The sequence below is a fragment of the Amyelois transitella genome, chromosome Z, assembly GCF_032362555.1.
Source record: "Amyelois transitella isolate CPQ chromosome Z, ilAmyTran1.1, whole genome shotgun sequence".
Classification (NCBI taxonomy): Eukaryota; Metazoa; Arthropoda; class Insecta; order Lepidoptera; family Pyralidae; genus Amyelois; species Amyelois transitella.
In genome coordinates, this window is record NC_083535.1 from 13,220,531 (window position 1) to 13,235,391 (window position 14,861).

At 33.3% G+C, this 14,861-nt stretch overlaps 1 protein-coding gene across 1 annotated transcript in view; it reads right to left on the reverse strand.

Moving 5' to 3' along the window:
* LOC106129518 (laminin subunit gamma-1) overlaps positions 1-14,193 on the reverse strand; it is a 57,215-nt gene extending 43,022 nt beyond the window's left edge. The window contains exons 1-3 of the mRNA XM_060953537.1: positions 14,029-14,193; positions 1,463-1,581; positions 77-228 (exon numbers count right to left, since the gene is read on the reverse strand). Of these exons, the coding sequence (XP_060809520.1) occupies positions 77-228; positions 1,463-1,581; positions 14,029-14,184 (427 nt within the window). The 5' untranslated portion in view covers positions 14,185-14,193. The remainder of the gene's footprint in view (positions 1-76; positions 229-1,462; positions 1,582-14,028) is intronic.
* Positions 14,194-14,861: the final 668 nt, after the last annotated feature.

Below are 14,861 nucleotides of genomic sequence, written 5' to 3' on the forward strand. Positions count from 1 at the left end.
AAATTTTTGTTGATCATACTATTTTTTTTTGGTGGCTGACTAGTTTGGCAAAACGGTTTTGAAATAAAATAATTACCCAAATGCAAAGTGAGGTTGACTTGGTACGGGTGATGCTGTCGATTCTCCATCATGGTCTCCGATTGCCACCACGTCTGGTTGTTCTGCTCGTGGTGAAGGTCGGTGAGGAAGTAGCTGGAGAACTGGCCGGGTTGACAGTAATCACACGACCTTGGGGTAAATGAGATATTACATACATACATACATACATACATAAAATCACGCCACTTTCCCGTGAGGAAGTAGCTGGAGAACTGGCCGGGTTGACAGTAATCACACGACCTTGGGTTAAATGAGATAATTAGCACATTTTACCTACTACACACAAAATTGTCACATCGCAACCTTTTGCAGGTAAACCTTACTCGTATAGACGTGACTATATGTATGTAGGTATGTATAATTTTTATTTACAGATTATAGATTTGTGTTATTAAATTTGATGTATAATACATACATATAGTCACGTCTATATCCCTTACGGGGTAGACAGAGCCAATAGTCCCGAAAAGACTGAATGGCCACGTTCAGCTGCTCGGCTTGATGATGGAATTGGGATCCAAATAGTGACAGGTTGCCAGCCTAAAAAAAAGGATCGCAATTTCATAAGCCTATCCCTTAGTCACCTTTAACGACATCCATGGGAAAGAGATGCAGTGGTCCCATTCTTTTTTGTATTGGTTCCGGGAACCACACGGCACTATACGTATGTCAAATCTCTTTTACAGATAATAGATTTACTTTTTCTAAGTTGATGTATCCAAAACTAATAAAATCAATGTCACCTATGTGAAATTTTGTGAGTATTTTTTGTTAATCTTCAACGCAAAAGTACCTACCGAACGAAGATGAATGAAATATTACAATTTACACGCGTGCAAACCCAATATTTAAATCCCCGAATATTGAGGACTTAGTCAAATATATAGGGATTATTACAGTTCTGTGTATGTGCCGTGTGGTTCCCGTCACCAATAGAAAAAAGAGTAGGACTACTCCATCTCTTTCCCGTGGATGTCGTAAAAGGCGATTAAGGGAAGATTGAAAATTTAAGGTTTCTCAGGAGAACTGTAATACATACTTACATATAATCACGTCTATATCCCTTACGGGGTAGACACAGTCTTGAAAATACCGGCCACAAGGCCAATTGCAGCTGTTGGCTTAAAGATAGAATTGAGATTCATATAGTGACAGGTAGTAAGCCCGTCGCCTTAAGGAAGATCCCCAAGTTTATAAGGCTATCCCTTAGTCGCTTTCTACGACATCCGTGAGAAAGAAAAGGAGTGGTCCTATTCTTTTTTCTATTGTTGCCGGGAACCACACGGCATTATACATATATTCGTTTGATGCTAATAAAGATATAAAACAAACAAACAAAATTTAATATTAGTGACGTATTTACCGAGTAGAAGTTCCAGCTGAGGTTTGGATGCAGTACATCTTGGGACCATTTTCACCGCAAGTATTAGTAGCTTCCATTTGGACCATGAAGGCTGCGTTTTCGAATTCCGGGATACATCGCTGTAGGAGCAAATAAAATACCATTAAACATAAGACATGCAATATTTTTTTAAAAAGCGTCATTTTCAAAATTTTTTTTAAAGAACATTCTAGTCTTTACAAAAAACAAGAAAAAAAAAAGAACAAACCGAAACAGTGATAGTTTTCGCGCGATAAATTTGGCGTCTTACGTCAGAAATTTGAACGATGGAAAATTAAAAAAGCAATGATTAGTGCAAATTATTTTTTTATTACTGGCCAGTATCAATGCAAAAGAGCAAAAGAGAGTTGACACAAAGTATATTATTAGTTTTTATTTTTCAAGTAGGTAAAGACAATTTAGATAGGTAGTAACTACCTGTCATTTTTCGAATCTTAGTTACTAAACCATAGAACTGATAGTTTAGTTCCATCATTTAACTATACCGTACAGATGATCGTTGCATTATAGTCTTTTCAAGACTCTGTCTACACCGCAGGGGATTAGGCTTTTTTATAGGTAAATATGTACAATACAAGCTAAACTCTGAATAAGCTAATTACTGTGAAACAATTTGATGAAACACGTGTACCTACTCAGGTAATGGAGGTCAATCTAATTGGACCATCATTCGCAGCCATTAGCCATTACCGAGAACAACAAGCTTGTAAGCCAATATTCTCGGAAACAATATTCCTATAAGCCTCTGTAAGCCCCATTTTTGATTTTTTGTAACAATCTGAGCGTACACGGAAATGGAAATTAATATTATACATGCATGCATATGGTCACGTCTATATCCCTTGCGGAGTAGACAGAGCCGACAGTCTTGAAAAGACGGAATGGCCACGTTCAGCTATTTGTTTTAATAATTCAATTAACATTCAAATAGTGACAGGTTGCTAACCCATCGCCTGAAAAAGAATCCCAAGTTTTTAAGTCTTTCCCTTAGTCGCCTTTTATGACATCCATGGGAAAGAGATGGAGTGGTCCTATTCTTTTTTGTATAGGTGCCGGGAACCACACGGCGCTCTACTTAACTACCATACCATAGGCTCGTTTTTTTCTATAATTTACGCGAATTCTCCCTCTCTACAGCAATATTTTGATAGGCTAGCAACCTGTCACTATTTGAATCTCAATTCCATTGTTATCCCACACAGCTTAACGCGGCCTTTTAGTCTTTCCAAGGCTCTGTCTACCCCGCAAATAATATAGATATAACTTTAGGTATGTATTCATTATGTAGTAACTCCTGATAGTAATACAACGATTTAGGGCATAAAATCGCATCGTTTTGTCCCATGCGCAGGCGCACACGAGTGAACGTCCGGGCTTCTAAATATAGTGAGTACTATTTGTGTACATCACCATCTGCACGCTATAAAACGTCTTCCTCGTAGTGATACTGATGTCATAGTTATCGTGATGTTATTTGACAAACTAACTATTAAATACATACATACATACCTACATATAATCACGTCTATATCACTTGCGGGGTAGACAGAGCCTACAGTCTTGTAAAGACTGATAGGCCACGTTCAGCTATTTGGCTTTAAGATAGGATTGAGATTCAAATAGTGACAGGTTGCTAGCCCATCGCCTATAAGAAGAATCCCAAGTTTATAAGCCAACCCCTTAGTCGGTTTTTACGACATCCATGGGAAAGAGATGGAGTGGTTCTATTATTTTTTGTATTGGTGCCGGGAACCACACGGCACGTATTAAAACTATTAAATTAAACTAAGTATTTATTGAAAAAACTCAAGCACTCCGACTTTCTTAAGCCACACTTCTTCTTGTGAGTGGCTTTAGTCCCGGTTTCATCCTCACCTCTCTGGGGAGGAGCCCAGGGTGCGCCTTTGACCATGGATCCTTAATTCACACTATGTATGCAAAATTATAATGTAAGTCGGTTCAGTGGTTTTGACGAGAAAGACGGACAAAAAAACACAATATCACATTTATAATGAAAAACTAGCTGTCCCGGAAAATGTTGTATTGCCATATAAATAAACTTTAAGTAATTTCTAGTTAAAAAATAATGTTAAGGTGGACATCCCTTATTACTAAGGGGTATGAAAAATAGATGTTGGTCGATTCTCAGACCTGCTCAATATGCTCACAAAATTTCATAAGAATCGACCAAACCGTTTCGGAGGAGTACGGGAACGAACACTGTGACACGAGAATTTTATATATAAGATGGAAATGAAAATATCTCTCCCGTAAATAGCGCTCCTAAATCAATATCTTTCCCGTGGATGTCGTAAAAAGCTACTAATTGATAGGCTTATAAGCTTGAGATTCTTATTGTAGGCGCTGGGCTAGCAACCTGTCACTACTTGAGTCTTAATTCTATAATTATGCGATACAACAGAACGTGGCCTTTCAATCTTTTTTTTTTTTTTTTTTAAGACTGTTGGTTCTGTCTACCCCGCAAGGGATAGATAGACGTGACTATATGTATGTAAAAAAAATCTTTTCCTTTTGTAATTTTTTTTTTGGGACTGATAGCTTTGTTGACTCCGTTAAGGATAAGATCGGGTATTTTTGTATGTGTATCTGTGTAGACATGATTATTAACTTAAGATATATATATATATATATATCTTAAGTTTGTCTGTCTATACCCAACTTATCATATATACTATTATATATATGTTATAATTATAAGTTGGGTCTGTCTTTATATACTGTAGTAGATCAAGACGTAATTATATGTAGATAATTATGTGTATATGTACGTGATATAAATGTCCGTTCTATTAATTACTAACTCTATGGTCCCCCGAAAATGCCTAATTGCTATTGGTCCGAATCAAAGATCATTTTGTCGTGCGGCCATGCATAACCATATCTCGTGCGCGTGAGTTATTTCTGGGTATGGCTTTAAGAGCGTACGAACGAACACACAAGCATTCGTCTCTTATCATATAGATACTGTATAAACAACGAGATGTTCTGATGCTCTTCCCACTGATCTATTTTGTTATTTTTTTTACATACATACATACATATCCCTTGCGGGGTAGACAGAGCCAACAGTCTTTAAGAGGGCTCAATGATAGAATTGAGATTTAAATTATGACAGGTTGCTAGCCTGTCGCCTAAAAGAAGACTCCGTAGTTTATAAGCCTATCCCTTAGTCGCCTTTTACAACATCCATGGGAAAGAGATGGAGTGGTACTATTCATTTTCTAACGGTGCCGTGAACCACACGGCACATTTAGTTATTTTTTTTTTAATATATTTATTAACAACTATGCCGTGTGGTTCCCGACACATTACAATAGGGATGTGGACTATTTTTGGGAAAGTGTTTAAAACCATGCATAAGTACCAAATATAACCAAAACTATTTATTATAATTTTTTTATTTCAAGTAATTCCTTTAAAATAATTTATTTAAAATTCCATTTAAAATATCGCGCCAAAACGCGGATACCTGTCAAACGTCCGCTGTGACGTCACGCGTTATAAAATATTGTCGAAGTTGTATGTATGTAATAGTTATTTCGTAGTTGTGTGATAATAATATGAATTCAAAATTTTATAAATATTGTGCAATGTCGCAGTGTAAAAGTACAACTATTAAAACATCTGAAAACTGTTTATTCACGTTCCACGTACAAGAACGATGCGGAAAAAGTGGCTTCAATTAGCCCGTCGGGATCCGGCACTTGTATCTACACAAAGTAAAATGTATTTCTGTGAGGATCATTTGATGTAAGTTTGATAATATTTGTTACATTTACTTGTACATATTAAAATAATTTTTCTCTTCAAGTTTTCAAAGACGAAAACTCGAATTTTTAGGTTAGAAATAATTTAAACAATGTTTCGTTCTTTCATTATAGTTGGCCAATGATATGGCAAAATCATATTATTTCGTTTTTACCTTATAATTTAAAAATACCTACTATTGCTATAATAATGTATCTTGAGTATATTACTTACATGGATGTCTTCACATTTCTAAATTCAGCAGAGCAGAAGTTACTATTTGTTGCGAAGAAATTAGCCACCGTAAAGCAATCAATTCTTGGCAAATTTGAACTATCTGCCTTAATATATCCACTTTCCATTATGGGAAAGCAAAATTTATTCAAAATGATAATCGGACGGAAATCACGGTAATAATATGATCCAAATATCAACAAACACCATAATACTTGACAGCGAAAATCCTTGTATTGCAACGCGTGACATCACGCGTTTTGATTGGTGTTCATTGTCACGTGACTTGAGGGTGAAATATTTGATTACATTTTATTAAATAAAAAAATAACCCCTTGTTTATTGAGGAAAATATTGTGTTTTTTATTATTTTTACTATAGAAACTACCTTTTCGTGGTAAAATTTTATACTTATTTGAGTACAGTCCACATCCCTATTAAACCACTCGATCTCATTCTAACTATGGGAAAACGTAGTGTGGTAACGTAGGAAAAGGTCCGTTAAGGTCAATAAAGGGATCGTTTAGCTGTAACGCTTAAAAGTGTAATCTAAATACCATTGTATAGCTATTGCATAGAATACAAAATTGTATACAAGGCATCACTTACTGACGTCACGTCACTAAAATCTAATTATAACTAGCTTCCGAAGCGCATGTGTAGATGATGCGGAACAAACTACACTGCAGCTATAAAACGAAGCGTGACGTGAAGTCTTTAATAAATACATAATACCCGATAAAATAATTATCTGGCTTTATCTAGATATAAATATTTTTAAACTTAATCGACCTTAAGTTTAAGTACCAAATTAAGTAATTAGTTCATTTCATTTAACTTAGTAGGTTATGTTTGAATAAGTTCTGGTTCAAAGATATAATTTTAATGTTTGAAGAATATGTCTAATTTTTCATGAAACTAGATTGAAGTACAATTAGTTTAATTAAAAAAAAATTAATTCATTTTCATCACTTAACGTCAGGTCTTCATTTTATTTTAATTAATTAACTCTGATAAATACAACTAAAATTTATAAAATAAGTTTCTTATGTAAATTCATTTGTGTAATATCTATATTATTATGTAAACAGATAGGAAAATTTGTTTTTAACTAATCGACTCAAATTATCTCATTTTGATAATCGCACTGGATGGTTTATTTCTGGAAATTCATACCAAAAATCCTCGAAAAATGCATTGGTAGAAAAAACATTACTTTACTTAATCTTAAGGCACTTATTTATAATTTTATTGCCCTCATTTTCGTGATTCCGAAAAATCTTACCATTTACCTACATACATACATGTATATCCCTTGACACATCTATATCCCGTGCGGGGTAGACAACAGTCACAGTAACAGTCTTGAAAAACTTAAAGGCATGTTCAGCTGTTTAGCTTAATGATAGAATTGATATTCAAATAGTGAAAGGTTGCTAGCCCATCGCCTAAATGAAGAATCATAGTTAATAAACCTGTTCATTAGTCGCCTTTACGATATCCATGGGAAAGAGATGGAGTGTTACTTTTCTTTTTTATATTTGTGCCGGGAACCACAAGGCAAATATTACTCCGAAATAAAATGACTCATTATAAATGTTAAAGATTTGAATTGAAGATTATTTTTTTAAGAATACATAGACATCAAAAAGCTACGGAAATTATGGAGGCGGAAACGAATGAAATGGACATAAAAAATATATATAATTTTAATTTCAATATTCTTTCCTTTTGAAGAAGTCTTAAGAAGATGTAGAGAGGGGCATTGCTGAAAACATATTGCTATGTTTTATTCCGAAGCCGATTATGTGTTTCCATTTTTGTACTTGTTTATCAACCGCCTTCAAAATAAGGAGGTTCTCAATTTGACTAGATTTTTATGAAATAAATAAAAATAGAATATTTTAAAAAAAAAATATTTAAATTTGGTAATTTTTAATACATATTGTATAATTGTATCGCGGTTACTTTTGCAAATTATGAACCAATAATGACGAAACTATTTTATTAAAAAGACATAGAAACTTCAGAAAAGGTTTTATAGTCGCCTTGTTATCACAGGTCAGAAAACTAACAGATAATTAAGGTTATATATAAAATTTATTCCTAATCAAACAGACACCATTAATCTCTGAAAATCTGTTCAAAAATGTTATGCACAAATACCACAGAAGCGAAACTCGCGCTTGGCCGATTTTTATTTACATTTTAAACTCTTTCATATCTCCCCCTATCTAGACTAGTCTAGGAGCCTGAGTGAAAAAATGTGTAGTCTAAAAAGTTTTATGGAAAAGATAATTTGGGCTAGCAACCTGTCACTATTTGAATCTCAATTCTATCATTAAGCGAAATAGCTGAACGTGGCCATTCAGTTTTTTCAAGACTGTTGGTTCTGTCTACTCCGCAAGGGATATAGACGTGACCATATGTATGTATAATTTCGCAAAATATTTCTTTTACGTTCACTCGACGTCGCAATCTGAAAAGTTTATGCCTCTTTCCCAAAGGGGTAGGCAGATATTACATCTTTACAATATAAAAGTTCTTTATATTATGTAAAAGAAAATAATACATAATAACACTGGCTTAATTCACGTGATTTTAAGTCAGACAATAGTTGCTATTAAAACCGCAGATCGCTTTGAATAAATATCTATGATATTCTTATTAAAACTATGGACGTACCAATAAGAAATTGAAATTAAAAAACACATATATCCATTAACTTAAAAAAAATAAGAGCTTTTCTTCCTTAACAAAACAGTAAAACTAAATAGTAATTATGCTTGATCATACGATAATTAAATATAATATTATTACGATATCATTAAATAACTAGCATAAACTGTACGTGGCCTGTCTATCTTTCAAGACCGATGGCTCTGTCCACCTCGCAAGGGATAAAAACGAATGAATGAACTAGTATTTTAAAATTTCAATAGCTTATCAAAACAATACACCAAACAGCAGCAAATACATATAAAATTTTCCAACAAATAGAAGTTCATAACTTCAATGCATTCCCAACATTTAATATTCCATCTTCTCACAGTCAGACTATTATTTATTTTGTGAAAACGATTGCTTTTAAGGCTTCGCCCTCCCAGACTAAGCCTGGATCGATGCGTCGAGACTGCCGCCAACTCCGAAATTCAGACTGCATAGTACCCCTATATTCTGCACTCAGGTTTCTGAATTCAATATGTCTGCGTTTGTACGAAACTTTTTCGAAAAATATTTGAACACACGCGGCCATTTTGCTTTTTGGAAATTGATTAATCAGGTTAGTTCGAAACAATATTACACTTTAAGAGGCTGATTGCAACGTATAGGCGCACTATTGCAGTATATACACATGCATTTAACACGAATTTATCTCTTACGGAATGGACAAAGCCAATGTTTCGGAAATACTAAAAGACTATGGTCAGAGTTAGTGATGAAATTGAGATTTTAATGGTGACCGGTGGGCGATGGGAAGCACATTGCCTAAAAGAAGAGAATCCTAAGTTCATAAGTCTTTCCCTTGATCGTTTTTGCAAACTATAATATTTGTGCCGTGTGGTTTCCGGCACCATTAGAAAAGAAAGAATAGGACCACTCCATATCTTTCCCCGTGGATGTCATAAAAGGCGACTAAAGAAAAAAGAAAAAATAAACATACCTACTACGCGTAAACGAAAAATGTACTGGCAACCGACAAACAGAAATAAAAAAGCATATAAATAGAATGCATGAAGGGAGGCAAGCGATCGATGCGACGCGTCTAACCGCTTATTTCTATAGCCATAGCTAGCCGTAGCGGCTAGACTTCCCCTAAAGGGGCTTAGGCTTTAACAGACCCTAAGGGTGGCGTTACCCTGGTGACCAGTACCCCAAAATTTAATAACACGCACATACATATTTACATTAATACTTCTATCTGGTGTAGGGAGAATTCGAGCGGGGTAAATGTAAGGGTGGTTGATAGAAGTGAAGTACATACATATAATCACGTCTATATATACCTTGCGGGGTAGACAGAGCAGACAGTCTTAAAATGATTGGTAGGCCACGTTTAGCTGTTTGGCTTGATAGAATTGAGATTCAAATAGTGACAGGTTGCTAGCCAGTCGTATAAAAGAAGAATCCCAAAAAAAATTAATTTCTTGTTTTTTTTTTATTGTAAGAAAACTTAATATTCTTGGTTTTTTTTTTTTATTGCTTAGGTACCAGTACTTGTTTATTTAGATATATGGGCTATAATATTATTTTTTAATCAGCTAATGTAAAAAATGCTTATTTGTTTGTTAATGCAACATGGAATTAACAACTTATTTCTATGTACTTTAAACTATGTACCTATTTACTTTAAAAATTGTAAAAGTCAATAAAGGGAAAAATTAATAAACTTAGTAAAAATAAATTTTTAAGAGAGAGACTAATCTGAATGTAATTTCGAGCCTGTCAACCCGCAAGGGACAAAGACGTGATATATGTACATACATTTGCGAGGTCAAGCTAGATGTAACTATGTCAAAAGCTATCCTAGCTGTAACTGCTATAAGTATACCTTTCGGATCGATGATATAAATAATTCAAGCTATTGACTTGCTTACTACATCGCGTGAATTGCATTGCAGCTTTATAAGTTCCACTGACTTACATACATATCACGTATATATCCCTTACGGGGTAGGCAGAGCCAACTCACTCACAAACGTGGCCTACGTTCAGCTTAATGGCTTGAAGATGGAATTAAGATTCAAATAGTGACAGGTTGCAGCCGAAAAGATCCAAAGTTTATAAGCCTATCCATTAATCGCATTTTACGACATCCATGGGGAAGGTATGAAGTTATTCTTTTCTAAAATGCTAGAAACGACACGGCACTCTTACGTACGCATATTTTCATTCCATACACAAAACTAGCTTCCGATTAGAATTCCACCGGCTTTCTATTAAAACTGTTAATGAAGGATTTGTATATAAACCGATGCATTTTTCCAAAGTCCAAACTATTTTGGTACAATTTTTTTTTTAAAGAATCGTCCTATCGAATGTGCTTTTTTAAAAAAGCTGAAGTATTGGACGCCGGGTCAGATCACAAACGCTTCGTTATTACCCCGCTAGAGGGCGTTCAGTAGCCGTCAAAGGCTGCATTCAAAGTGAATGTCTGTATACAAAGTATAAATGCAAATTCGAAATGCAAGAGGTTTTTATAACATTTATGTGTAGTCTCTTTCTATCTATCTTTTTTATTGTTTTATAGTCTTATCTTTTTAATTATTATTTTTTATATGAAAAAGTTTTATTTTACACAATATTTTCCTGTTTTTTATTATTGTCGTTAAATTTTCTGTGACAATGTTACAGGACTCTGCTAACTGATGCGCTATGCTCTCTTAACTTTCTAAGGTTTTCTCTGTGTGAATTTACAAAAGTCGCTGCATTCACTTTTTCTATAAATATGAAATATTTAAAATATCTTTTCTATTATATTGAATTATTGAATTGCAATAAAATAATATGTTTCGGAGAAACAAAGAAATGTATGTACACGCAACATCTAATGAGCTGTTATAAAAATCGTCAACTCGATTCTCAAAGTTATTGTGTTTTAAAAAAGCTGACACTTGGAGTATCGGACGCCGGATCAGATCACAAACGCTTCGTTATTGCCCCGCTAGGGGGCGTTCAGTTTCCATCAGAAGGTGCACTCAAAGTGAATTTCTGAATACAAAGTATAAGTTCAAACATGCTGTGAATGTGTTCTTTCTTTCTTTTCGGCACATCAATAATGGGTCATCCTCATTTGATATTTTATGTATGTATATGTATTTATAATGTAATTTATGTATCTTGTATGTATTAATGCTTTTTTTTGTAATGTTATGTATATTTCAGTATGCATGTGCACTTTTTCTTAAAGATTTTCTGTTTGGTTGGCTGGTTGACCGGTAGAGAATGCCAAACGGCATTAAGCCCGCCTTTTTTACGTTTTTTTTTTTTGTGCAACAGAGTTTTAAATAAATAAATAAATGGTAATAAAAATTTAATAAAAAAATTTAAAAAAAGTTAAATAAAATACATTTGTCATGACATTACAGTCTTCTTTCAAATACACGTGAAACTTGAATTCAGTTCGAAAATTTGTTACAAGCTAACTCAATTGTTAATTTGAACAATTAAACTTCCTTTTGAAATCAAAACAATGCGAGCAAGAGTTTTGTTTTTACGAATACTGAAGCGCATAAATGGCCGTTCAAAGTTATGGCTTTTGTTATAATGTTAAAAGTCACTTGAAATGTTATTTTTTTTTTCGCGCAGATGTATATAAATGATTCTTGCGAATACTCAGTATAATAAAATAGTTAATGTATTACATATAACTTATAGCGCTTACTTTAAACAGAAGAACACATGTAATAGCGCGATTCTAATATACCTACTTAAAATACATACATACATATAATCACGTCTATGTCCCTTGCGGGGTAGACAGAGCCGACAGTCTTAAAAAGACTAATAGGGCACGTTCAAGGTATACCTATTATTAACGAGTTACTCTGAAAATAAATACCTTTCCACTTAAAATTTTATAAAATATTTTTTTTTGGATACGAGATTAATGATTTAAATATTAATAACTATTTGGAAGAATATTAATTATTACTTCGTTTATAATATAAGTTTTAATATAATATTTTGTTTTTTTATTTTTATTTTAATACACTTAATTGTAATTAACTAAAAACTATTAGCTTGTTTTTGATTAAATTTTTAGTTAATTCTGATTTAGGTTTTAGTTTATTTTAATTAAGGTTTAACGTAAGTTCTCAAGTTTATAGTTCATGTTGATTTAATTTTGATGAATTTTAATTTGGCTTTAACTTTATTTAAATAGAAAGAAAATTTGAATTTTGTTTTTACTCGTAATAATCATTAAATTAGTTAATGTTAAATCAATATTGATTTTTAAAAAAGGTCTACTTGTTATTTTTTTTTTTGTACTTTTTAAAACTCTTTTCTAGGCAACTTCGTACAACAAAAATGTAATGTTGGTTTGACTTCAAGTATTGAACAAATCGTCATAAAATTTGCTTGGCATGTTATGTCCATGCTAATAGGTACCTATTTAAAGAGGTAAGATTTTTCGTTTTGTTTGCAACATTAAAACGTACTGGACAGATTTGGATGGAATCTATCAAAGTGAGTAAAAATTTTTCAAGAGTAACATAGGCTATTTTTGTTTGTGGAAATTCCAACGTGAGTGAAGCAGACAAAAGTCTAGTTTAATATTAAGAACAAAATTTTGCCGAGTTTTATCTTCTAACTTTATTATATTTCCAAATTTCATCAAATTTATTTATTTATTTATAAATACGGTTCAGTGCGATTTTTTATTTATTCATTAGTTACAAACAAAATATCTTTCCTCTTTATATTATAAGAATGGTTGCTATTAAAAATGAAATATTTTTTCGAATATATTTTTAAAAGATAAATATATTTTTAATATTAAAAATAAATAACTGCCCTCCCCCTAACTGTACTTTTAATACAATGGTCCCTTCTAAAATAGACTCGAGATTTTAATCTATGAAAAAGCGCAGAGCGATAACATAGTTTCACTCCTAAATGATACGCGATGCTCTTGCGCAGGCTTTTATAATGGTGTGCGTGTGAGTTGTGTGTGAACGCACATAACGTCTCGTCAGCTCATTCTTGGTGCAAAGACGCTATATCAATATGCTTTTTAAGCAAGAGACATGGGTGACTTAGTATTCGTGTTCTTGTTATCATTTTTACATCGTTGCCGTTGTAATATTATTGTTGTACCGATTTAAATTATACCTTAACGCATTTTTTTTTTCTTAATATAACGTCACCAAAGAAATCATTTTAGTCGTAAATTTTGTATATTCAACGATTTTTTAGACTTTATATATGTTTCTAATTTTTTTTAAATTGTTACTGATGTTGATATCTAAATTTTTACTTTTTTAACATACATATCACTTCTTAATCCCTCACGGAGTTGATAGAGCCAACAATCTCGAAAATACTCCATATTTTACCTATTTTATTTTTATATTTTTATACATCTTTTTATACTCTTTTTACTTTTTTTTAATTATATCTTCTTATTTTTTTATATTTTTTTTATATGCAACGCATTTAATTTATAACATATAATTAACCGAACGGACGAACAAAGTCTATCGTAATATCATCATACAACGGATGTCCTGATAAGTGCGTTCCGTTTGTTTCTGATAACATTACATTACTAGCGGAGTGTAAACGAACCCGTTTACCAACTTACACAACTTGTCGATAACCTCTGAACTGCCAAATAGTTACCAACCGTTGTAAAACGCCGATTAAACAGGTCATTGAGCTGAAAAATGTTTGGAGAATAAATAATAATATGTTTTCACGTACCTGTTCACGCGCAGCTAAAACTTTGGTGTGTTTAGAACTTCTAAAGCGAAATCCAACTTCACGCCGTCAGCTCCATCTAAAAAGTTTCATTTACTCACCTGTGGTCTGCCGTCGCTTGCGTAGCACAGTGCTAGTTTCTGGGTGCCTATCCTCGGCGTGTGATAGTAGTCCTGAGCGTTCGCGATTTGATATAAAGTTAGAATTATTAATATAAATAACGGGGCCATTTCGGCCGAGCGCCCGGGACACGGCATCGCGCTCGTTGGCCGAGCAAGCACTGACGCTCGAACCCGTTTCCCGACGCCGGCCAAAGATGAGGCGTGTAGACCGCGCATGTCAAATGGGATGCCTCTGTGAGGACTATAGAGATATGTAGGTCTATACGTATTTCGAAAATTAAATGAAACCTATGATGTGGAATGTCTAGATAGCGTCTAGGGTGGCTGATTCGATTTTCGTAATTGAAATTAAATGTCGTTGCGATATTAGTTTTTATATAGGTATCTGCTTTATTTGGTGTATTCCATTTACAAATTTGGTAATTTGACGATGTTATAATAAACATTATTATAACATCTATACATTTGACGATGTTATAATAGGCATTTTAGTTACGATAATAATTTCTAAGTCATTTTTATCTTACCTAATTTTATTTTAATTAATCGAAATTTATTATTATTTACATGAATTCATATATGTATACGATTACATTAAGAAACAAAAAAAAATATTATTATTATTTAATTCAACAGCAGAGATTGCTCATACGAACCTAACAATGCTTTTAAAAACATATAGGTATTTATTTAAACATACATACAATCACGTCTATATCCCCTGCAGGGTAGACAGAGCCAGCAGTCTTGAAAATACCACGTTCAGTTCAATAACAGAATTGAGATTAAAGTAGTGACAGGTCGCTAGCCCA